The following is a 27,227-nucleotide window of genomic DNA, read 5'->3' on the forward strand; positions in this document are numbered from 1 at the left end:
GGAAAATCACGGAAATCGTCCAATTTGTAGCACAGATTGTAAATTTTGTAACACAGAGAAATTGTGGCTTTTAGCATAATAATCTGGAGGTACACAATTTTGCCTGGAGTACAGACTCTTTAAGTCTAATTCATTGCAAAAAAATTGGCTCTAAAATATCCCGGCCAGGCAATATCTACAATATTGAGCTAAATCATTGAGTGTCAAGTTGTAACTTACTGTTCCAGTTCAGCTTCAGTTCTTCTATGACTTTCCTTCTCCTCTCTAAGAGCACCTTCCAACTCCCTATCATGCAAACAAAAATGTACATTTTATACAAAAATAGATATTACAATTACAGGTGTCATAATTCAATTATGGAGCATCTGCCACTTCTTGCAGTAGGTAAATGATGGGAGTTGTGCAGTCATGCGCATATTTTTTTGGGGGGCTTTGGGGGTGCCAGCCCCCCAGGGTAAAAGCAGGGGACGGCCAAAATGAAGGGGCGGCGGAAGAAGAAGGGGCCGCAAAAACAGGGGCGGCAAAAACGAAAGGCGGCAAAAAGAATTAGTAAATAAAAAGGGCGGAAAAATTAGATTAAGCATGAACAATTTTGAAAAAATGGTACTATACATCAAAATGTGCTGCTTTTAGGGCGCTAACTTTTTCAAACGACCAAGAAAAAAATTGGGTCAACCTTTTCGGGCTGTTGAGGAAGGGGCTGCAAAATTGAATTTTCTTCAGCCCCCCGGGGTTGGGGCGGCCACGGTACGCCACTGGCAGTAAACAAAGAGATTAATAACCAGGGGCGCGACACTTGTATTCAATCCCTGTATAAAAAGTGAAGTCACTTTAATGGTAGTTTAATTGACACATGGGGTTTAAAAGTCAACATGGGGTCATTGGTTTATATATTTTCCTAGCAGATTGAGCTAAACTTCATCTACTTTGTTTTTCACAATTTGATAGTAAATATGGAAAGAAAGAAACAAATGTTTGTCCTTTTTCGTACGTTAGATTTCACTGGAACCAATTCTAGTTTTTCTTATCATTTGAGGTGAGCATTAATATTCCCGAGTTCCAACTGATTTTGCTTGATCGCATCACATTTGTGCTATGACCTCAAATGACCCCTAGATGACCTTTGACTTCTCCCGTGCCATCGTTCCTCCTTTCTGTAGTCTGACCTTGTGCCAAAAATCCTTCTATCCTTATGCCCCGACACTCTGGAACTACCTCCCTGAGGACATTAAGTCAGCCCTCTGTGCCCATCTTGGCTAGCCAGTTCCATTGTTATGTTTCGTGTTTGTTTTTCTGTGTTTTTGGTTTAATTATTCTTTTAATTTTTGCTGTTTTTGATGTTTTGGACTCCCCTTTAATCTATTGCTTTTGCAATATTGGGTTGTGCCAGGCCTAAGGACCGAATGGTATAAATAATAAATATCTGTTGTGATACCACAACAAAAATGTCAGGGTATATACCCAAATGCCATTGTGTCTTTGTCCCATTAAAACAGGATGCCAAAAATACAGGGTTAGTATAGTATTTACACAACACCCTCACACCCAGGACTTTTTCAGGGATGGGCAAAGTGGGGAGAGCAAGAAAAATTTTAAGGGGGGCTTGACAAATATTGTCTATAATGGGCTGAAAGGTACAAAAAAGGCCTAATAATCTTAAATATCCGGGTTGCCGGCATCCCATAGGTCAAGACTTCTCACAGGGGGAAGCTGACCTGCTTGCCCCTATTACAATGCAACCTTTATCATTTAGTCACAATCAAGACAAAGCTACAGCAGTTCTATTAGCAGTTTTTCATTCACAACTCCAGACTTTGTACAGATTTCAATCGATGGATTGCAACTCACTTGATTTGCCGCTGCATTGTTTGCATTTTAAGATCAGCCTGTGTGTTAGCAGCCTTCTCAACTTCCAATGCACCGTCCAAATCACAAACTCTCAACTGAAATAAAGAAGTATAGACAAGAAAGCAAATTAACTTCCTCAAGGTACTGGAACCTTTTTTAAATTTCAAAGCTGAATCAAGTTGAACACTTTTGTTTCCATTGAGCAGCTAGTAATGCATGTAATTCAAGGCAATTGCATCCAAAACAAGGCAATTGCGGCCGCAAATACCTTGATTGCATTTTCCTCCTGTGCTAAGGTTAACCCCAGGATTACTGTCAATTGTGTTTCTCTGTTTACCTGTACGACTTCTGAGTTGAATTTGGATTCCAGGTGAGCAGCTCTCTCTGCTTCTATACCTTCCTCTATCGATTTGATTTTGATAATTGCTGCCTGTGAAATAACAAAACACATGGTTGGTTAATAAACACATTAAAAAAGTAACAACTCTGTTTATTAGTCGACAAAATTCTTTGCATCAAAGTTTCAAATTGAAAAGGCAAAAAGAACCCCAATTATACTTTACACATCTTGATACCTTATTTAATAATAATATTAGCATACTTTTATACAGCCCCTTACACCCAAAATGGATCACAAGGTGTTTAAGCACATTCATAAGAATACCGCAAACAAAATTAATTAAATATTTGTGTCAATAGAGGGCCTGCCTGCTTTTATCTATAGACTTCAAGGCTTCATACCTGGCTAATTTGGTGTATTCAATAAAATGTTGCCAGGATCAATCTATGATGAACATTCAAAGGGACATTTATCCAAATCTTAGTTCTTTATGTCTGGGCATACTAGCCATCCATGCAAATCCAATAGGGGACATGAACTCAAACACAGACATAAAATTTTCTTCATATTTTGTTGATTCTAAAAGATAATGGTTTAAGGATATTTCCCCAATTTATCAACCATTTTTCATTTTGAAGATTTTTTTTGTCCTCAATGGCAGATCTCTGAAAGTTCCTTTTTATAAAGCATTTCAAATCAAGATCGGAAAACCAGGTGCAGCGAGCGATATTTATTCAGTAAGCTAGGAGGTCAAAATGGTGGACAAGAAATGTCATGAATACAGCTTATTTAGCCAATGTCAACATGGGGTCATCATGTAAAATAAAATATTCTAACATATTGAACTAACACCTCATGTCATTGGCACTTCACAATATGACAGAAATGGAAAGAAAAGTACAAATGTTTGTCATTTTTCAGCACTTTAATAGATTTGGTCAAATTAGCACTTGGCAACGTAAACATCAGTCTCTCACACAAGACATACCACACACTTGATCGTGTCTTTCATGTTACGCATTGATACTTTGCACTGCATGTGATGCTGAAGAGGTACCGATTTATAAGCGTGTTTCAGATTTAATCGGAATGAGTCAATTTGAAAAGGTCTATTGCGTAATTATTATGACCACTCAGCAGGGTCTTAGCTAGAAATTGAGGGTTGCCCGTCATTTGAAAAAAATTGCCTGTCCTAATTTGACCTTTAAAACATTTACCAGACGTCTATAGCCCATTGGGGGTTCAAAGAGTTTAAATATGTGCTGATATGGCCTTATTCTACAAATTGGGTCTACTAAAAAGGTCAATTAGCTTTTCAAAACAAACAATTTATAATATAGCACCTGTCGAAGGCATTAATTTTGCCCGTCCCAGGAGCTAAATCCCCATCTAAAATGACGGCCAGACGGGTGGCTAGCTAAGACCCTGCCACTCAGACAAGTGCAGACAAAAGAGGTATTTGTAGCATATGACTTACTTCAAGTTCCTTCTTCAGTCTTGTTTCCTTTTCTGCTGCATACTCCAGGTCATTCAGCTGTTGTCTCACTGTGTCCGTCTGAATGTCTCGTTCCGTCTCAAGCTCAGCTAGCTTTTCCTGAGCCTCAGCATATATACTACATAGATTACAACAACAAAATCATCGATCAAACATTTCAGATAAAGCAACAATGCTTTGTTCTCTTGCAGAGAATGCTTGACGGTTCTATATTGTGTCTCGTCTCAAGTTGAGAGTAACGTAATGTTGGATTTTGCAGTGGCAGATTCAAATCGTGTGTGCCAACCTAATCCTGTGGGGCTTGGTACACGCACGTAAAAGGGTGATTTATCCGTACGCTGGCAATGCAACTGCATAAACAAACTGATACAAATCCATCAATGCGAAATCCAACATGGCGTACTTGAGACGAGACACACTATATAATTTAATTTAATTATTAAAAATCAGATTTTTGCATTTTGTAGAACTTAGATGATCTAACATATCCTGTAAGATCAAACTAAAAGCAACTTGAAGAGAATCAAATTGGACAATGCCATTTGAAAGCCATACTCCCCTTATAGAAGATATGACCTTACTCTTCCACACAGGGAGTGTGAATTTCATATGTGGTCACCTCACGGGTGAGTGACCTCTATTGAAACAAGAGAAACTTTGTTCCAAAAAGACAAAAAGCACTGAAAATGAAAGAAAAAGCTTAAATTTGGCCTCAAAGAAATTTCCAAAAAAAAGGGGAATTCAGCTTAAAAGAGGAGATTTTACACCACCGTTACCTCTACACCACCTGTGTAGGAATCTTATGTCGTCCATAGTGGGTATATGGACTTCAAATGGACTAGCCTGTGTTAGACACTCACTGCAACACATAATTATGGTGCTTCACATTTTCAGCACTATTGGGTTTTGTTTTGTTTTTGTCAATTTTTCAACTCACTTTTCTTGTTCTTGAAAGACATGTTGTAGCTGTTCTTTCTCCGTCGTCAAGAGATCCCTTTCAGCCTGGCATGTTGCTAGGAGACCATCCTGTACCAAATTGTATTGAATCAATCAAATAAGTTTAAAAAATTACAACTTCTAAATTCTTACTGATAACAAATGATAAGTGATTACCAATTCATTAATTTATTTGGCCCAAAAACCCAATAACTTAGTTTTAAGCTATAACCTAAGCCCTAATCAGGATAATACAAAACAGGATAATATTTTTAATCCAAAAAATTAGTTCTGTATTTTTCTGGAATGGGGAGTAATAAAAGTCAAATTTTAGTATTGTCCAGTTTTTGTAACATAGGACCAAGAACATGACAGTATTTTTAGTGTGTTTTTTGTATGCTGTGACAATCAAGCCCAAACTCTTGTACAAAGACTAATTTTTGGAATTTCTATAACCAATTATTTTTAAAAAAACATAAAATATTAAAATTATGAGCAAAATTTTAGCCTACACTCAAACATTTGAATGCTTAGACTTGTGCGAAGTCTTTGAATTCTGTGACTGTAATTGTAATTTTGATATCAAATTGGATCTCTTGAGCCCATATTTATTGGTTGAGCTATGAGTTTTAAAATATTGGACGAGACATAGTTGAGCCCAATATTTTAAAACTCAAAGCGAGACCAATAAATATTAGGCGTAAAGCATCCAATTTTATCATTATTATGTTTTGGATCTAATATTTTCACACACTTGGATTCATCAAAACATAAAAATCCCTTAAATTGGTCAAATATTAAACTTTGACCTTTATTGCCAGTTAGAACTAACTAAATTACAGGTATCAAATTTACCTGTTTCATTTGGCAAAACAGGATAACATTGTTTTTAAATCCAAAAATATGCAACCCGCTTTGACGAAACCCGCCAAAAGTTGCAATCAGCCATTTCGAGATACAGCGAGTCAAAGTTGGGAAAGGGGTGAAAAACCTTACAGATTTTGTTTTTCATTTTTTATTATTTTTTTATTCCTTACTATGTTGACTTTAACCTACCATTGTAAACTAAATATTCTTTTACGCCTAAAACACCCAAATCTAGCATTTTCTGAGCCACACCAAGTCCTTAACATAGCGTTTTACAAACTTTAAAGCCATTTTTCTTGCATTTGCCTTTTCTTTACGTGTCGCTTCTCCCCTTCCTGTTGAAAGACTGTAGAATGAGGACCACATATCCTAGAAACATAATTTTGGTATCAAATGAAAGCTAAAAACCTATACTAAATGATGACATCAAAAACTGAATTTTCAAAATTAGTGACTTATGTCTGGTTTTGTGGGAGCGGGTCACATATAAGTTCTGTATTTTTCTGGAATCAGTAGTAGTATTCTTTATGCAAGCTCTATTGATTGCCTGCCGCACCTTACCTTTTCCTCTAGTTTGTGCTGATACCTCCCATTAACGTTTCTCAGATACTCTCTTTTGACTCTCTAGACCATGTTGTAATGTCCTTACCTTTTCCTCTAGTTAGTGCTGATACCTCACATCCAGTTCCTCCAATACTCTCTTTTGACTCTCTAGACCATGTTGTAATGTCCTTACCTTTTCCTCTAGTTTGTGCTGATACCTCCCATCCAGTTCCTCCGATACTCTCTTCTGACTCTCTAGGGCATGTTGCAAATCATCCACTTGTTGCTTCAAATCAACAATCTTATCTACATAAACAAGGGATTAAGGCAATGAATGAATGCTCTTTTAACAAGTCTTCAATGCTCTCCATCATCAGCACAATAAAGAGTATCAACTTTTGCACCTGAACGTGAAATATTCCTGGCAAATTCACAAATTTCAATATTACAAACATGGAAATCCCTAAGTTTGATATATTAAGGCAAGTGGAATGGCAGGTGCCCTATTTTCCAGATTTAGCCATTTAATTAAAATCTGATATGTACTTCCTAATATTAATATATTGATCTTGTATAAAATGAGTCAAGGAAGCCAACTATCGCATTCATATTTCCACAGGTTTCGTGGTTCTTGAGTCAAGGCCAATAAGTGTATCAAAACAAAAGTTTTGGGACATTTTCCCCCTTTATTTGTCTCAATATTTGAGTACAAACACCACTAGGTCACATTCCATTTTAACCCACCCATTCTTAAGGCACAAGATAGACCAACCTTTGTATGTTTCTATGATGCCATTTAATTCACTTGTCTTCTCTTTCAAGTTTCTCTTTCCTTGACCCGTTGATTTCTTTGCCACAGCCAATTCATATTCTAGATTTTGTCTTGTCACCTCCCCTTCCTCAACTTGAGCTCGTAGTTTAGCTACTTGGCTTTGAAGTTTGCTCGTCTAAAATTGGTTGAGAAAAATGCAAATAAAATGTAACTGTCAACTCTTGAGGATGGTACTAAATTTTTGATATGCGTGTTGCCGCAGAGTCATAACGAGTCAAGTCATTTCATGGTCAATTCTAGCAATAGCTCCAGTTGAGTCAAATGACTTGAGTCGCTGTACAATTTCAAGATCAGAGTCGAGTCATTCCATTTTTGAAAAGTGGAGTCTCAATAAGTTATGACTCGTTACAAGTCTGTGTGTTGGGGTTGTGCTTTTTGCAAGTAGGGTTACAAGAAATAATTTGGAACCAAAGTACAGTCCAACCTCTCTTATCCGGACCTCCATCATCACAATTTCCTTTGTTTTTTGCCTGGCAGTATGCGTGTGCATCATATTTTGTTTAGGACTTGTGTTTTTAAAACTCCCGCCACACCACAATGAGGCTATTGAATAGTGCAGTGGTTGCATGGGATTCACTCAAGCATATAGATATACCAGTCCCTTGCCTTTGTTGATAAACATTGAGGTCAACTCATCTATATGATTCATTGTTTTGAGTTACTTCTCTTTCTTGCAGTTGATAATTATAATTCACTAGCAACCGGATAGTACTAGATGGTGAGTCAAATACATTTCACATGATCAGCCATGTTGGTCAAGAGTAGGCCTGGCATTTTCGGGTAATTTTGTACCCGGGTACCCAGGCGAATTTTTCGGGCGGGTAACCGGATACCAAAATTGCAACAAAAAAAAAAAAATTCAAATTCAAATTCAATGCATTTTGAAATCATTAATAGACTATGACATGAATACAAATTATCAATTTTCATATTAAAAATACAAAACATCTTGAAAATCTTTTTTTTAATTATTATTTTTTTAATTCGGGTACCCGGGGAGGGTATTTCCTACCCGGGTAATGTAATCTCGGGCGGGTACCCGCTAGCCCGCCCGAAAATGCCAGCCTTAGTCAAGATTTTAGAATTATTCACAAACAAAACCAACATCACTTTCGCAAAGTGAGTTATCAATCAATCGGCTCTTCTGCCCTCAAAACAGGAGTACGGTATATTAAAAGTACATGTGTAAGAAAGCTGCATTGGACATTTTTTTAATAATATACTTTATCACAGGGAATCAAAATGTGTTTCTTAACTGTCTCCAAATATCAACTCAAGTTTTTTTTTCCATACCTCATCATTTAAGTTTGTTGTCAACTCCAACTTGTCCTTTTCTAGCTTGTTGATACGTTGTCGTAGAAGACTTGCATTATCTTCATGGAAACAAACACACAACATTTACATTATACATAACACAAAAAGACAAAACATTTTGTTAACTTTACTGTCAGGCCACAAAAGTTAGTCTTAGTGACTTTTGGGGAAGCTTAAAACCATCTAGATTTAATACTGACCGACAAATAATCTGCTGTATTCTCTCTTATTAACGCCCCCTCTAATAAATGGTCCACTCCAGAAGAAATATGCGAAGTCAAATAGGGATGAAAATTATACACTTAATTTTCTGGGTTGATAGGATGAACAAATTTTAATCTTTACCCAGAGCAGCCATCACACATAAACGTTAAGTCAAGGTTTGGGTGTATAAATTAAAAAAACTGGGTGTGTAAATTTAAGATTTGTGTACAAAGTATAGGCCATGGGTGTGTATCTACACGGCTGGCTGGCTAAGCCCTTGCGTTGAGACACAGATGGTTGGACAAACAGACATTGCAAAAACAGTTTGCCTCACAGTGCAGGCATAAAAACATTTCTAAAAATTAATGCGATCATGTTGCATATCCTTAATTACCATTTTCTGTTCCTGCTTCATGATTGCTGTCACTTTGCAGCTGTTTAAATTGCGCCCTCAATTGTTGTACTTCATCCACGGTTAGTCTTGGTACTTCATCTGTAAGTGATGATGATGTACGCATCAATCCCCGGTCTCTGAATAACTCACTGGCTGAAAACTCTGATCCCGGCCAGTCTAGGGTGCTACCAGCTGTCTCCATTACATGTGATTACTGTAAAAGTAGAAATTTTCGCGAGGTTTTTATTTTCGCGAATTTCGCGAGTGGACAAAAAATCGCGAAAATAAAAACTCATGAAAATAACCTTTTGCATTAGGTTTCTATTGTATCAATATCAAAACCGCGAAATTTAATTCTCGCGCAATTGACAAAATCTTCAAAATCGCGAAAATATTGACTTTTACAGTATTAATTTGTTTGAACTTGAAGAATGATATTTATCTCTGAAAAAAAACACATGTGTACACATGATTTATGTGGTTTCTCTACTCATAGGAGTGTCAACAGGAAGCCAATGTTCTCAAGTCGTAGGAAGTGCCATAGGGTGTCTCCAGTGTAAACTGTTTTCATAGCATGATAAGGGAGTGTTCATAAATACTTTGGTGGGGGGGGGGGCTGGAAAAGTTGAAACCAGAGTCATCACCCCGATATCTTCATGGCAGAAATCGCCATGATGGTAGGCTCAGGCTGAATCCACTAGTTCTTCAATAGCCACGCATGGCCATTTTGTTTAATAGTTTTGCATGGGCCGAGGTACTAAGGCTAAATATAGCCTGGTCACTGACCTGGTACATTATCTGCTTTAGACTACCGGTACCTCTACCTGTGGTCTACACTGCGCTAGTACCGTGTTAAGCCTGCAGGCTGCTGGAGGGTTGACGAATGAACATTTTAGTTTTCAAATGTGTATATTTAATAATTGAAATGCTGATGAAATTTCTTACTACATGTTAACATGTATATCAATTTTTAGTAGGGTTGTTGTCAAGTAGAATTTTCATTGTCGACAATCATCAAATCTCAAGATTCGATGTTGGCAAGTTGTCGACAAAGCAATACATCAATAAAGTCCAAATATTACGTTCAGAGATCACATTATGTGTCGTGTATTTACATAAAAATATTACTGTCAAATACACATAATCATCGGTAACTCGCCATTACAAAATGAAGTCTATTGATCCACCCTATCATTGTAATGTTACTCAATTATTACTTTCTTTTTATATACCTAGAAGTTATTTCATGGTCAATAATTGTAATCTTAAGCTTATCTCTAATATTTTTAATGACTAGTCTTTGTTGATAATTATTAGCCCATGCTTGTCGACAATCGGGAAAACTGGGAAAAATTGCTTTGTCAACAATATTGTCGACAACAGCCTTGTCGACAACAAGTTCAACAACCCTAATTTTTAGTATGTTCTAAATCTTTAATTGTTTTATAATTTGTGAAATGTGTTTAACTGCCTATTGTTCCAAAAACATGCCTTTTATGTAGTATTTTGGTTAGTATCATGAACATCTAAAATCTTTTCTTTTGCTGAAAAAAGTTTTGTTGGGTTTTTGCTTGCTAATTCTGAATTTTGAATTTTATATTTGTTAAAAGTGCTTTGTAATTGTATTTAAATTTGATGAGCTGTGTTGGTTATTTATTTTATAATTGTAAATATGGGTTAGTTTGCACATTTGTATTCAAATATTTTGTTAAATGATTTTAATGTATTTTTTATACAAGTGTATTTTGATGCACGCTATATTTTAATGTGACCCCTGGGGCCTCATGGAAGAACAGAGGATACTAAAAACATCCACTGAATGAGTAACCCAGGCAAAAAAGAAATAAAACAAACTAACAAACAGTCATTTTTTTTTGTTCTGCACATGTATATAAAATCCGAATTTTTGTTAGTTTTTGATTTCAAAACGCACAGTTGTTTGTCAATACGCATGCTTATGACTAACAAGTTCTTTCAACACACATCAAGTGCAAGCATTACAATTGGCTTCTTTAGAAACCAAAAATGACGGGAGATATTCATCATTTTCTACACCAGCGGTAGAAAGATGTAGGGGGCTGCAGGGGGTGAATGCCCCCATCCCCAAAAGTCCCTTTTGACTCAAAAAGTCCCTTTTGCGAGTGTAACAAGCTAAAAAAATATGGGGTTTAATGCCTTTTTGGTCAAAAAAGGGGCGAACCCGACTTTCAGACCACCCAAGCTTTATTTTGATCCAAAATTCACGTTTTTATAGCTAATTTTGACGTAAAAGAGCTTGATGCAAAACCGGTGATACCAGCTCCGAAGCTTTGGTGTAGCACAATTGAATACCTGAGTGGAAGAAGGGCCCCAACTCCATTATAACTGTTTTTGAGGTATTGAGAAAAAACTTAATATTTGGAAAAGTTTTATAGGCAGAATGTTTTCATCTTCAGGGGACCTTTAATACATGAACATACAATATTACATACATTCGAAATTATATGATGTTTCCATGGCAACGGCACAGGTCTTAATACGAGCTGAATTCCACTAATATACTGCAAGTGCCAGTTCCGTAAGCAGATGTATTATAATTAGCTACAGAAATTATCCATTAATTGCACAAGTAGAAGCATGTAATATGTTAGCAAGAAAGTTTATTGTAGTGAAATTTGAAAAGCAGATTTCATGGATGAATAAAAGAAGGGCCTAACATGGAGTTGGGCCTTTCTTCCATGAAAACCACGATTAAGTGTACCTGGAAGACTATCTAGAGAGGGATTTGGCTCATCTTTCACACACAAGGATGAACAGTCTGCTGGCAATAAAATGCTGGGTCTAACTCATTTTTGTAAAAAATTGGAGTTGGGCCCTTCTTCCACTCAGGTATTCAATTGCTTGATGTACATGTACGCACGTTTTGACGGTAATTTACGCCAGCGAATCATGCATTTTCAAGCGCGTTTGACATCTTTTTACTGCGTGACGCAATTCTGCATTTATCAAGATGCCAAATGTCTCAAGAAACGTGATGTATTTTTCTGAGAAAATTCCCATATATTTCTCAAAATGTCTGCAACTTTTCACTCATCTGATCATCTTTTCATGTGACGGAATTATTTTATAAAGGTACGTTTCTTGCTTTTACGATTATTTTAAAATTATTTTTCGAGACAAAACCTCCCTAAAAAAATGATCATTTTCTCTCAAGTGTTTTCAAAAAGTAGTTTTGACCTTGTTTTTTACCCCATAATTTCCCTCATTTATCGAACCCCTGCCCTCCTTCCAATACATTAAACCTTGACTCCAAAGTGTTTGGCAACTTTTTAACCATGATGCAAAACTAAACCTTGATGCAAAAGTAAAAATTTAGTGGGTGGTCTCACCAAAAGAGGTTCAAATTTTCTTTGGAAAAAAAAAGTCCACTTAAAATCTGCCCCCCCACAACAAGCGGCGAGTGGCATGATGGTCGGAGAGAGCCGGCAAACCGCTCGGCCGTATCATCCCGTATGGCATTTTCCATTTACTCAGTTAGTTATGTGGGGTTCATTATTGAACCCCAACGGTTTTAGCTTGTATTTATATTATTTATTCACATTTCAAGCATTTTAAAATTTCAAAATAATCCCATTCAATTACACGAATACACGGACACGGTTGACGATGGAAATTTACTGAATTTAGAGAATCCACGGCCCATACTAGTCTTGCCAGCAAGACTTCAGTCATATCATTTAACATAATGACATCTACGGACCTGAGTCTATGGTTACAGTTACTGGAACTACGGCGCATACCACCTGCCCCACTACCCGAGCTTGCCAGTCTTGTGTATGCCATTTGTACACAGAGACTGGCTTATTTTGTGTGTCAATGGGATTTACACACTTTACGAACGTTTTGCGCAGCTCAAACATTTCAACAATTTATTTTGCAATTCAGTCAATTTATATGAAATTGGTACTCACATATATCTGATCTCCAAATCATAGTTATAAATCTTATTCCATGTATCCAAGTAAATTAAACTTGGAATTTCTGATACTTAAAAGATAATTTCCAAGCCATCGACCCCCCTACGTCCGACAAGCGTGTTCGGTGATGAAACAATGTAAGTCACAAGGTGACCCACCTCATTTACAGCCGGTTCGCGATACAGCCACATTGCACTCTAGGGTCGAGACTAATCAGTTGCTTCCGGGTCACGTCGATAACAACGGGTAAACAAAATGGCTGGGAAAACTGATAGTCCTGTTAAATCTTTTTTTGACCGCGCTGGATATGTGGAAGATATACAGGTATATTGAAGGATATTTTTGGATGGTAAATAAGCCAAATATTGCAAGAAATCTACTCGCTAGAATCATGGCGAGCCAGCAAAAACTTACAAACCTTAATTAACACATTTGCTAGTCAACCAAATTCGCCTAGAACACAATACATATTTGTATTGAAATGTGCATCTTGTGTTATTTTGCTTTGAATTTTGCATGTTTATTGTTGTATATTTCACATGCTACTGTCCCGCCTTTGCTCGCCTCTGACGTAACTGTGCAATATACATCAACTTATTTTCTTTGTTAATTTTAAAATGTTAGTTCGTATCTTAATGCTGTATATTTAAATATTGTTGTCATGTGTTTATGCTTTTATGTATGCTTTGTAAAAGCGCATTGAGATTTGTTTGTAATGCGCTTTATAAGAATAAATTATTATTATTATTATTATTATTATTTTACATATAGAAATTTAAAAGAACAGGCTGGTCAAGAAAACCTACATAAATCTGTTTTCTATACTTCACTTGACCCAAATATATGATTGTTAAAGGTGATAAGACAATCGCACATGGAATTTTAGAGAGATTTTGATAGCAGTTCCATTAAAAAAAGCTGCTATAATCATGAGACTAAGATCTAGAAACACCACTGAAATGCTGTTTTTGGGGAATTTTGCTAGCAGAATCTTTTTGATGAAAGTCAATCTTTTTGACAAGATGTAACTTTGCTACGGAAAGTGCTATGACAAAAAGGTTTTCAGTTTTGGCCCTGGTTTTGGCTTTCTTTAAAATGATGCAGTTTGATGGCAAATTTGAATTCACTTACGTGCATACCTAGTACGAGGAACCCATACCGTACTTAGCTCTGCTAGTACGGTATGGGAGGATCTGTTTGCAGAAAGCGAGTGAACGTAATTTCAATTAGAGCAATTAATAAACAGTACAAGGCTCCAGAAGCTTAAATATCTGCATGTTTGTCATAATATTAATTACACGGGTTGTTGTACTTCTTACCTAAACGTGCATGGCTGAAATTGTAATTAATACTCCATTATGAATCCAGAAAAAAATAAGTTTCCAGAGCACACAATTTCAATGCAACTTCAACTTTTAATGCCGTAAATGGCTGTGTGTCTTGAAGTGGTGTTCCTTTGCGTTTCGTTAGTAAATTTCTAGGATCACGCATCATTTTGCATTGAAACATTCATAACTTCCAAATTATAGATCCTATCATAGCAAAAGTAAACATTTTCTGAATGGAAAAAGTCCAATCTTTCCAAAAATGGCATCTAATTTTCAGTAGGGGTAAGTCTAAATCAGGTAAAAATCCAAATATGCATGAAAAAGTTGTCAAAAAGTAGCACCTCCTGAAAAACATGTAACATCCAAACCATAGCACCTATCTAAAAAACAACCTTATTGGTGCAAAGTAGAGGCAATAGCCCACCCAAAAATGTATACTTTGATAGGGTTACCCCTACTTGATGTATTTTTTTGATACACGGAATGACACGTTACAAAATTTTCCATAAAAATTTGAGGAAAATACAAAAATAATACTTGAGTTGCTAAAAGGGCCTCTTTATACTAAAATCTTAGTGTATTCTTAAAAACATTAATACATTTGTAAAATGCAAGCAACAACCATCCTAAAAATGTTTACTTTGATAAGTTTACACCTAAATAGGGTACTTTCTGTGGTGTGATGTCATTTGTACACCGAAACATGCCGACATAAAATTTGCTCAGTTTAAAAAGATTAAAAGAACCAATCTCTTGTGTTGACTTCAAACATGTAAAAACTACAGGTATTAAGGGTCGTTGCGATATTGTTGGTCGAAAAAGCCAAAAAAAAAAAAATCGATTTTTATTGTCTAAATCAATATATTATTGAAGAATAACACTTTGATGTTTTGCAAAAGTTCATTCTACAAATCATATACTTTGAAAACTTGCTTAATTTATTGTTGTTAATGAGTTATGTACATTTTACAAAAGTGTTGTTGTTTCAGCCCTCTTTACAACATAACTCAAGAACCACAGGACCTATAAAAGCTTTTCTGTGATATTTGAAGTCTTCTACACGCCGCAAGGAAATGAGCAATGCAATTTTGCGAAGCTCATTACCATTCGCAAGATGTTGTGAACTACCAAATCGCAACACTTTAAAATAGTGTATTACCTTAACTACAAGTTTAACTCACTTCAGATTCTTCCTAGCAATACTTTTGGGCAAAGTTGCTTTTGTATACTATCCAGAGAGGTTGCGTCATCAACCAAGCCCTACCAAATTCACCTGAATTTTTCTTACTCTTGACACTCTTTAATAGCTCACATGCAGTGAGCAATTATAATATAATCATTTATAATATAAATGTGTGCATATTATTTTAAATGTCCAATTTTAAAATTCCAATATTATGAATGAGGCTGAGCAAATATTAAATTTTGGTCTGTAGCTATTATTTATTTATTTATTTACCGGTATTTATTTATTTATTTATTTAATATTTATTCATTTATTTATTTAATATTAATTCATTTATTTATTAGATGATTAATTAATAATTTATTTATTAAATTAATTAATTCAATGGCTATTTAATACAGGCCTGTTAAAATCAATTACAATTGATTTATGGCAGTTTACAAAAAACCTGAGATGGTTGTCTTCAGATTTCGGTGTCCCAAGATCCGTGTTAATTTAAAATTAATTAATTAATTAATAATTAATTTAATTAATTTTACTAATTAATTAATTAATTAATCAATCAACTAATTAAATTACCACAAAACAAATAGATCTTTAGTATAAAAGTAGAGATTTAAAGACTTCATTCATTGTTGCAATGTAGAAAACCATGATGAACTGATGGTGCCGTATCCCAATTTTGCACCACCCGTCATCTTCGTTTACTTAATTAATTAAATCTTTTTTATTTAAAATCTCAGAACATCAAATTTGGTACCAAATTAAAGAGTACATTCTAGGCCTTTAGGCAGTATCTTAAAGACTTTATTCATTGTTGTAATATAGAAAAACCTTGATGAGCAGAGTGCTCATTTCTCCCATAGACTTTACATGGTGCCGTATCCCAATTCCGTATCCCAATTGGATTGCACCACCCTGCGTCTTCGTTTACTTAATTACTTACAACTTTTTAATTAAAAACCTCAGAATATTAAGTTTGGTATCAAATTAAGGAGGACACTATAGGCTTTAAAATGAATGCAAATTTGATGGCATTAGAAATGATTAAAGGTGCTTGCTTATTACAAATAAGTCATTTTTTACTAAAATATGAAACAACACCACCCTATTGAGAACACCAGTTCACGACACACGGCCAAATATGAAATATCACATGATCAGATGCATGTCACGTGGTACATGTCAGCGCTACGTCATTGGCTCTGTGGCAAAGCGATGACGTCACTTTGTTTATAGGCTGTTTTGTGACTTTGATTTAAGTCCCGTAAGCTTGCACGTACCGAATTTTTTAGATGCGTTTTTCATCTTTTTTGGTGATTGTACATACAATGCAGCATATGGTTCTTTTCATAAGGAACGCAGGATTAGTTTGATGAACAATTTAGAGTGAGTATATGTGCATTTTACTGACAATCGACGCACTAAAACTGAGATGCCTCTTCTGTGCAAACTTAAAATAGGGCAGCGTCAATAACGAAAATGTCATACCGATAAATGACACGTCTGTTTTGCCCGGTTTTTTTAAGTTTGCCTTGCGAACTACGTGCATACCTAGTCCGAATAATCAGACCCAGAACAAAATATTAATTTCTGACATGATCCTGTACTGGGTCTGAACTGTTTCCATATGAAATCTTGATGGCAAATTGGACAATAGAAGCACATGGTTCTACGTGACAGCTTTTTAATCCCTATTCATGTTACGTGAATCACGCTATTGTGGACCATCCTTCTGATACTTGAGTGTTTGGACAAGCGTGACGGTCTTTTGTCTACCTCTCTGTTTGTAAACAAACCAGGAGGTCGAAATCGTCCTCCTCGCCGAATACGAAAGTCAGCGTAATAGTACGGCACTAGTGCATACCTACACTTAGACTGCGGAACTCAGTCCTCAATGATAGTCAGTCATTTATCTTTTGGTCGTTATATGACTATCATTTGAGGGACTGAGTTGTTATAATATATCTTCCGAGGTGCAATTTCAGACAATAGCTGGGGATTAGTGGGGCAGAGGTTATCTATTGAATCCTTTCATGACCACTGAAGCATAGTCAAGTCTGCCAAGGACACCGACACAAATTGAAAGACCATCACAAAAGAATGCATGCATGTCAGGTCATCGACACCAATTTGGTGTTTGTTATGACACAAATTTTGTGTCTGTTATGCACCTCGAAATATGTACCTTAAAGTCTGTATCTAACCTACACTACCCCCAGTCCAAAAGGTCCAAATTTTGAAGGTCCACTTTTTCAAAATCAGCCCCACAACAAATCCTGGTTACTGGCCTGCCTATGGCACTTTCTACAACTGACTGTATGTAGGTATGTAGGTAAGCTTAAAATAATAATTGATGATCATGATTCACGAATTTCGCAAAATATAATAATATTGACAACAATGTTCCTGCTCTAGCTGTAAATATACAAAATCGTTTCTAACAAACATACCCATTGCAATAAACACTGCATGGATTTTTGATATATTTACCTTGCTCTAATGCATGGGATGTAGAATTTTTCAACAAAAACGGCCAGGATTTGAACTTCCGATTGTTTTTGTTTTGACCGCCATGATAAATTGCTTCACGTTTACCATAAGAGGGCGCTACATTCCAATCTGCATGTCAGGCAGTGTAGGGTCTGAGCAGGCTAAATGTAGAGTGTTGTATAATTCTTGAGTCACCTCACAATTGTTTTGGACAAAGAAAACAGCAACTAGATAGTAAGACAAAAAGATGGAATTTACCAGGGACCGTTCACAAACACTTATAAGGGGTGGGGGCTGATGCAAGGGCCCTGAAAATTTATGACCCTCCTAGGGGGGGGGGGGGCTGAAACAAACTATGACCACAAATTTTCCTGGAAAAATTGAGTTTATATGCTTTTCTATGGGGTTGACCCATAATTTTCATGTCAAAAAGGGGGGCCCTGAAATTTTCGAGGTCTGTAAAGGGGGGCCCCGAAAAATTTTCGTGATAATTTTTTTTTGCATCAGGCCCCCCCTTACAAGTGTTTGAGCTTGTTTGTGAACAGTCCCTTACCTCATTTAAATGTTGTTGTTTCTTTTTTTTTTTTTTTTTTCAAATGCAATCCCTCCCGCGCTACTTGGCACTAAGGGGGGCGGGGTAAAAACTTTAGCAAGTTGCGCGCGCGCGTGCAAAGTTCCAGTAAAACCAGAAAATTGGCATTTTGAGGGGGAACCCGAAATTTGAGGGGGGTCTTGAGGGGGGAACGCGAAATTTTTTGTTGAACCAGCGGGGGGATTCACTTGGAGAAATCGGGAAAAAATCCGAAAGTTAGAGCGGACGCGAGGGGGGAACACGAATATTTTTGTCAATATTTTTTCCAATCCCCCTGCCGTAAATAACGATCGGTCAGGCCCGGATTTACCTTTTTGGGGGCCCTGGGCCAGGCCAAAATTAAGAGGCCCCAAACGCCCGTTTTAGAAAGTTACATTCGCAAAAATTGGACTTTAAGCCCAAATTAAAGCTAATTTCGCTATACAACAGGCCAGTGCGCGCGAAGCGCACAAAATTTTGCAATATTTGTAGGCTATTTTGGCCCAAAACATGGTGTTTTTCGGCTAAAATGGAAGATGCACACTGTACAGGGCAATTTTGGGGGCCCCAAAAATTTGGGGCCCAGGGCCCGGGCCCATCTGGCCCTATGGTAAATCCGGCCCTGCGATCGGTCCTAAGGCAGCAAATCAGGTACTTTATGTATTTTTATAACTTGCGGTATCGTCAGAGTATAACAATTGAACTGAGAAACTGGGCCCAACAACTGTTTTGGAGATATAAAAACTGAATATTTGGAAAAGCTTTACGTTCTTTTCACCGGGCGTTTTCATCTTCAGGGGACTTTTTAGGGATCTAATACACTCATAGAAATGACTTGTTCGCGCCTTGTTGGCGCAATTTAAAAGCAGTAAGTTTGGACATCGACAACTCAAAAATAGTGTAAAAGTTGCCAAAACAAAATTCATTTTAGTTATCCGAACTTAAAAATGCTGAAAAAGCTCAAAAGTTCCGTCAACTAATCAACTTTGTTGGCATTACTTAAAAAGTTGATGTAAGGCGTTGCGTCAACTTTTTAAGTAATGCCAACTTCTGAATTCAAGTTCAGGGAACTTAGAAAAATAAACAAGGTTCAAAGAACCAATTAGTTGAGTTATTGTAACTCAACATGTAAGTTGATGTAACTCGTTCATATTAAGTCACTGGTATACTTATTGTTTTGAGTTATTCCAATTTGGTACTTTGTTACTTAATTCACGTAATTTGATCATTTTCTGCACAATTAGCAGTATTCAAATATTTATTTTTGTAATCAGTGCAACATTTTGTATAGCACACCTCTAGAAAATTATGCTAACCTAGGCTAGTTTCATTTTCTGAGTTGTAACTAACAACTCAATAAAGTACCGGTAAGTTCAAATGAGTGCGACCAACATAATGATATCGAGTCAGCGTTACTCAAAATTGTACGCGTTGGCATTACTCGTAAAGTTGACGCAACGACTTACATCAACTTACTGAGTAATGCCAACGAACACGGGCTAAGTATTAATTGGGTGTGCCGCGCGGGAGATGCTGAAAAATACTTTTTGACAGAAAATGTGCTTTCCATTAGTAACATTTATGGCGCTTAATGTACATGTATAGTGAATTATAGCCTTAGTGGTTTAAGGGGGTACTACACCCCTGTCCAATTTTGTCCCTAATTTTGCATTTTTCTCAAAAATTATAGCGCATTGGTGACAAGTTAGATATGTATATTATAGGGGCAATGACTACAACTACTGCACTGAAAATTCAGCAACTCAAGGCAAGTAGTTCACTGATTTATTGATCAAATATTGGTTTTCCCTCATTTTTGGCTGTAACTCCACAACTGTTGTCTGTGCTGAAATAAAATTTCGAGTGCAGTAGTTGTAGTCCTTGTCCCTATAATAATATACATATCTTACTTGTCACAAATGCGCTTTAATTTTTGAGAAAAATGCAAAAAGGCCCAAAATTGGGCAGGGGTGTAATACCCCCGTAAAGCCTATACGATTTCCGTCAAATTTTAATTTTTGTTATTCTTTACTCAAAATGTTAAAATAATATTAGTAATAACTGATGGGAAGGGTTGCTGTCCATTTTAGGTTGAAATAACAAGGCAAAGTGAAAGAAACCCCACTATTTTGGCCATTTAGCACGCAGTTCTATGGGAGGACATACCGGTATTATCATAATTTTTAAATTATGATAATATGTCGAACTTTGCTCTGTTGACCTACAAAGACAACAAATTTGGGCGATTCCATTTAGGTGCAAGTTGGGACATGTCTTAACATTACAAATATGGAAAAAAATCAGGTTTGAAAAAAATTAACCAATTTCATATTATAAGATCGTACATGGCTTTAAGGAGACTGAAATCACTGAATTGGATTTTTGTGGGGATAAAATTTCTGAATATGAGCAACATTATTCTGATATTATCAAATTTTACAGGTGATGAACCTATTAAATACCAATAAGTGTTCAATCATTCAGAACTGAAATGCACTTGCAGACCTGCCAACCTACCAAAGTCAGAAAGAGGGACATTGAGACCAAAACCTTGCACATGTACACAAACCAGGTACCGACAAATTCAAAGACTTGAGGTGTGGAATACTTTCAGAATTCAGAGAAGGTTTTGCAGGTCTGAATTTATCACAACTAGAGTTATAGACAAAAGAGAATGCTTGAGGAAAATTTTAAAGTGAAATTTGCATCATTTTCATCAATTAAATTTGCCATCACTGAAATTTTCAGAAAACAGGACTGTCCCTCATTTTCACTTTGGTAAACCCCAAATGAGGGACAGTCCCTCAAAATGAGGGACAGTTGGCAGGTCTGCACTTGTATAAATCTACTAGTTCTGAAAGTGGGAGGAGCTTTAAAAAAGTATGGCTCTTGAAAGTGGTAAGCACTCAAAAAGTTTGAATGGGCCCCTGGGGCCAAATGTTATAAACCTACTGCACAGTGCACAAAGAAGCAGTGTGAGTGCGAGTCCTCGATAAGGACTGTAAGTGTACGATAAGGGCAATATATTTTGGGGTTATCTACTAGACTATTTGGGTTGGGTTTTTTTACTGAAAAGAAAAGCTGAAAGCAGTGAACATTAAAATGCTAGTTTAGTTAACCAATTTTCAACTGACAATACTATCTGGAACCTGTACACAGCAAAGGAAACACAAGATATAATTGTGTTAAGAAAAATATTTATTCCGCCGGTATTTTTCACAAGGCACAATGTCACTTAAACATTTATAATGGAAGTGAAACTGGCTACTTTTATTTACTACATGTATAGCCTGGACATGTACTTGTGTCCACTTAGTCCTGGCCATATTATGGCCTTGTACTTATTTCCTGTGTCACTAAGTGCAGTTTTAATACCACTGTCATAGTAATAGTATACTATATGATCTAAAAATACTTTATGAAAATCATGACCTATCCAGCAAACACAAAAATATGTTTAAAAGGCATCTAAACCCCAGATTGTTTTCAAAATGTTATTGTAAAATATATTTTGGTAAACATTTTTAGAAAATATTTTATAACAGAATGTTTTCTGAAAAATATTTTATACCATTTATATAACCCCTGGCATACATTTTCTGTAAAATATTTTTGTGTTTGCTGAGTAAGGCTGTATTTGTGACTTAAAAATGAGCACTTTGGATTCCAAGATTTAATCAGCTGATCAAATATACCAATAAATAGGCCTACATTAACAGTGCTGGATTGGAATGCCTATTTTCCTTCATTTTACATTAATTGGTATTTTGTGGCAAATGTTTTCAATACACCCTTTTCAATAAACCAGTAAGCTCTCATTTGTAGGGAAAATCATTTTTGTTAAAGAGATATTACAATTTTGTAATGCAATGAAAATAAATGTGTTAATTGATCCATTGGAAATTTGGGCAAAAAAATTCCTTTCAAGAAAGGAAACTTCTTATGTCTGTATTAATACAATTTGCACATGATATTTTTCAAACATCACCAGGCTGATCAGTGCCCATTCTTTGAATTATAAAATGTCTGCTCGGAACCAAATGCGCTTTATAATAATTATCTTGGTGTATTAAACCCATTACCATAAAATTTAATCAATTTTTAAAATTTATCATAGGCCTACTAACATTCATTTAAAAAATATTATTATAATAAAAATTTGAATATACAAATATATATTACTTGGGGCAATACTTAGGGCACAACAACACAAACATTTCATATGTGAATAATAATGATGAGTTACATAGCTATGTAGCAAGAATATAGGTGATACATAATTAGGATAGCTCTAATGGGTAAGTTGTATTAAAATATGCACAAAGTATCTCACAAACATTTATATACTGGTAATCATTTTCACAACCATATACTAGCACCAGAATTTCACATTACTGGAAAGTTGGCCAAAATATGCAAAGAAACTCACTGACATTCATAAACTACTGCCTTCCGTCCGGATGATCAGCTCTTATTTTGTAAGATAACATAATCCCTATGCATTTTAATGTTGTGGCAGCTCAACCCTGAAGAAATAGATAACCTCAAAGTTTAAAGCAACTGATAACCTAATGCACAATGTGTGCATGTTGGGGGGTTTTTTTTGGGGGGGGAAGTTCTGCAAGTGCAAGTACAAAACTTCCTGTGGCAATCAAGAATGTGTCAAATATCTAATAGTAGACATATAAGAACCACATCCATGTGGTGTATTCAGCCAAATGTAACAGGCTCCATACTGTACAGAACTAAAAGGCTGCCATATATTTGATTGTTGGAATGTTGGAAGTATGAATAATCCCCCAATTAAACTATAAAATAAAATTAAGGAACTTGCTCCCTCTCCATATCCGCCTTTCACCCTCAGTCAATATTTTCAAGAAATTGTTAAAAACTCACCTTTTTCCATCTCAATAATGTTTTGTTCCTTATATGCATCCTTGGTATTTGCCTACATTTATTTTATCATTTATTTGCTTTGGGGTTTTTAAAATTGTATTTTAATCATGTTATTATGGTCTATTGATGATTTATCGTGTTGCTTTTTAATAATTATTGTTGTACATGTAAGTGATATTTATTTTTGCTGTATAATTCTATATTATTGTGTTTTTAACCATGTTATTTGCTATTGTACAGCGCTGTGGTAATTTTTGATATAGCGCTCAATAAATGATGTGATATATAAAAAAATATTTTATGATTTACAATACATTTACACACACAAGCTTTGGGGCCTTAAATTGTACTTGTACTTAAGTATGTTAATGTTTAATTGTACTTATTCTACTAGATTGATGGTGCATTACAAATGCTTATTACTATTATTATTATTATTAAACTTAAGAATATCAGATTGATCATTTTACTGGTATTATATTGTATCTGAGAAACGGCTTATTTTGTTTGACTAAAACAATACCTTTAGAATGGTCATATAAAGACTACTAATTGTACATACAGTAAAATACTTTTCAAATTGTTACTTTTATGGATTCAAATTCTCACAGTTATTATAATATATTATAATTTATAACTATATCACTATCATGATAAATACTTCAAAACGATGTTATGTGAGCACATTCAGTCCTCTTGTTGACATGGTTATTGCTAGGTTAGGGCTATTAAAGTTAATTTCTTAAAACTTCCGTGGTCCGAGCCAGCGCCAAGCGCCACTGAGCGTACACCCAGAAAAAATAAGCAATCACGCTGATTGGCTGATCAACGCACTTGACAACAAGTCGGTTGACCCATTGGTTGTCTGTTCGGCGCGTAGTAGGCGACCTTGTCACTTTTACGCCATCGCAATTCACCAGCGCGTACCCCGACCACGGAAGTTTTTAAAAAATAACTTTAAAAGGTGGGTATCAGTAGATTCCAATGTATTGAAATCTGGTAGCTGCAACATGTATCAAAATAAATTAACACCACACACTTTTGCAAACTAAAGCAACTGTGTATCACTATTTATTTTATAGTATAAAATTAATATTATTAAAAACAAAAACATACCCTGTTCTACAGGTGGATGGACCTTTCAAGTACATAGGGTTCAGCCTGCATTTTTTCTTATTATTATTTCTTAGCAAATGACTCTAAAAATCTCTTTAAATGTTGTAATGTTGTTGTTGTTGCAACTTATTTCCTTTACTTTGCTTGATTTGTTCATTCAAAATAAATTTACTTATATGGCCAAGAAACTGCTGATTTTACCTGCATACAACAAATAATAATAACAGAAAATCTGGGTTGGTCAGGCAGTAGAACAGGGTTTTTGTTTTGTCTTATCGCCTGTTTGTTTTCATGCAATACAAAAATAACATAAGGTCGGTGACAAAAAATCCATGTAGGATATACCGTACTGACGCGAGTAGTCCCACCTTTTTTTTTCAGTTATTTATTTTTTCGGCTTTGGAGTGTCCCAGGACCTAGACCTAAATGCTAGGATCATTCATGGTTGACCTAAAAAAAATATTAAAAAATGCATTTTGAAATCATTAATAGAGTATGACATGAATACAAATTATCAATTTTCATATTAAAAATACAAAATATCTTGAAAATTTTTTTTTTTTAGGTGAACCATGAATGATCCTAGCATTTAGGTCTAGGTCCAGGGACACTACAAAACCGAAAAAATAAAAAAATTAATTTTTTTTTTTTTTTTTTTTTTCAAATTCGAGTATAGTCCCACCCCCAATTTTGAAAAATGTTCACCCAAAAACGGGGTGGGACTATACTCGCGTCAGTACGGTATATTGTATCATTATATTGCACACTTCTGCACAAGAAAATCAGCTAACCTTTGTCTCATGATAATTATTTTGTGACCATACAGTTAAGTACTACTCCTGATTCCAGACAAATACAGCACTAATTTTGGGGGAAGTATTATCCTGTTTTGCCATATGAAACAAATCCTAAATGTCAAATTGTTATGCAATCATGCTAGGGCACAAGGCCATCACAAGAATATGTCCAACGTGATCCATTTTAGTGGGCACCAACATGGAGCTATTAAATAGATGGAGAAGAAATAGATTACGTAACGCATTGAAACCTTGTGCCGATTTGAAATCTGACAAGCTATTCATCGAAAGGTACCTTTTGTTTGGGACAAAGGGCTTCCGCCATTAAATCGGTAAGCTGACCCGACAGTGTATTAACGCTTTACCTAGCAGGCTACTGTCAATAAGTGATCAAACGAAAGGCGCGTAAAAGCGACGTCTGGAACGAAAAGTACCTTTTGTTATAATAACACACAAAGATGTGATTGAGTAGCCGTAAGCACAAAAAGTACACATTAGCCGCTGAGTACAGTTCGTGATCACCCCACTGACTTCAGGTGCATCATTTAAATAAATTGAATGCGCTTGCTGAATGATTACACATCAAGCATTCAAGGCTGCCATTTATATCTATAGTACTGTATAATGGTAATAGCTATAAGTATACATGTAACAAATAATAAGTATACCGGTATAATAGGCCTATATAAAAGTTGTTTCACAAATTGACATTTTATTTTATTTTAAGAAGGAGAATGTCATAAACAGTGGCGTACTGAAGGGGGGCAGCTCTTCTGTGAGAGGTCTTGGGAAGGGATGAGGGAGGAAGAGGTGAAAGAGGGGATATCAAGAACGAGAGGGGGGTTGGATAAAGAGAGAAAGAGGAAGAAATGAAGAGAAATAAATAAATAGAAGTAAATAAATAGAAAGGTAAGGTAAGAAAAATGATAGGAATGAGAGGGGACAAAAGTAAGAGGGGATGGAGAAGGGAAGGGAGATAAGAAGAGGGAGTGATACTTCAAGGAAAGAATAAGTACAGAGAAAAGAAAAAGGAATGACAAAATGTAGGCATTATGATAATTATTATAGACACTAAACACAGCCCCTCCCCACATAGGCCTAACGCTAACAGCACTATAGGCAGCCATTCGATGATGTCAATGCCTTTATGCGTTACGTATTTAAAACGCCCAGTCAGATGTATTTTACACCTGCCAAGCACAAGTCACCCAATTTCGAAAATTGGATGTTGAATGTACACTCTCATGAATATTGATTGGCAACATTTTCCAATATGTCAGCGCTCAAATCGGACACAATAGAACAATAGACCATTCAGTGCGTTGGGCACCAAGGCAATTGCAAGGGAAACCTAAGGCAAAATTGCATTCATCAATATTTGGTCATAAAATGAAATTTGCATTCACCTTTTTTGAGACAATAAAGTTCAAGCACAGATGGAAAAATTATATGCTTATTCTTAAAACTTTAGATATCTTATCATCTCAGTTTGAATTTGTTCCTGATACTCAATTCTCATATAAATTCAGAAATCATTCTTCCAATACATTGATTGTTCCAAAATTCAACACTAATTCTGGTTTGTGTATATATTTGGAACAGTTTATCACCAATAATTGAACTGCTATGGAAAACATGTCTTTGAGACAATTCGGCTATCTTTTAGAATACCCTACCATTTTTTACATTCACAGTGTATGTGTATGGGTCGTTCATAAAAGACCCCCATTGAAAATCTACAGTGGTAGGGTATTGTAAAAGAAATCCGACAATTCAAAACAAATGTTCTCGTTTCATATGTATAGATGTCAATGAATTCCTGACTATCATTGCATTTTTTTATATTTAATATTGTATCACTTTTGTGTACTATTGTATCACTTTTATGAATATTTTGTTTTATATTGACTGAGGGTCTCAATTAAAGAGATATTAAATAAAACTTAACACAGTCGTAACATATATCTTCAGATAAAAAACAATGTACAAACTATGGGTGAGGTAAGCACACAATTCACCAATAAAACATAACCAACTGTATTACATTAACATGATACCTTGGACCAAACAACATACTATAATATCTACTCTTTCTTTCACTCACTTTTGAG

The 27,227-nt window shown here is 35.7% G+C and overlaps 1 protein-coding gene across 1 annotated transcript in view; it reads right to left on the reverse strand.

Moving 5' to 3' along the window:
- Nucleotides 1-17,847, reverse strand: part of LOC140171866 (coiled-coil domain-containing protein 171-like) — a 53,735-nt gene extending 35,888 nt beyond the window's left edge. Inside the window, exons 1-11 of the mRNA XM_072195204.1 lie at nucleotides 17,737-17,847; nucleotides 9,181-9,217; nucleotides 8,774-8,985; nucleotides 8,155-8,234; nucleotides 6,802-6,976; nucleotides 6,223-6,335; nucleotides 4,621-4,709; nucleotides 3,666-3,801; nucleotides 2,186-2,278; nucleotides 1,849-1,943; nucleotides 220-285 (exon numbers count right to left, since the gene is read on the reverse strand). Coding sequence (XP_072051305.1) covers nucleotides 220-285; nucleotides 1,849-1,943; nucleotides 2,186-2,278; nucleotides 3,666-3,801; nucleotides 4,621-4,709; nucleotides 6,223-6,335; nucleotides 6,802-6,976; nucleotides 8,155-8,234; nucleotides 8,774-8,975 — 1,049 coding nt within the window. The 5' untranslated portion in view covers nucleotides 8,976-8,985; nucleotides 9,181-9,217; nucleotides 17,737-17,847. The remainder of the gene's footprint in view (nucleotides 1-219; nucleotides 286-1,848; nucleotides 1,944-2,185; nucleotides 2,279-3,665; nucleotides 3,802-4,620; nucleotides 4,710-6,222; nucleotides 6,336-6,801; nucleotides 6,977-8,154; nucleotides 8,235-8,773; nucleotides 8,986-9,180; nucleotides 9,218-17,736) is intronic.
- Between the last annotated feature and the right edge of the window lie 9,380 nt (nucleotides 17,848-27,227).

Source organism: Amphiura filiformis, chromosome 15 (genome assembly GCF_039555335.1).
Source record: "Amphiura filiformis chromosome 15, Afil_fr2py, whole genome shotgun sequence".
Taxonomy (NCBI): Eukaryota; Metazoa; Echinodermata; class Ophiuroidea; order Amphilepidida; family Amphiuridae; genus Amphiura; species Amphiura filiformis.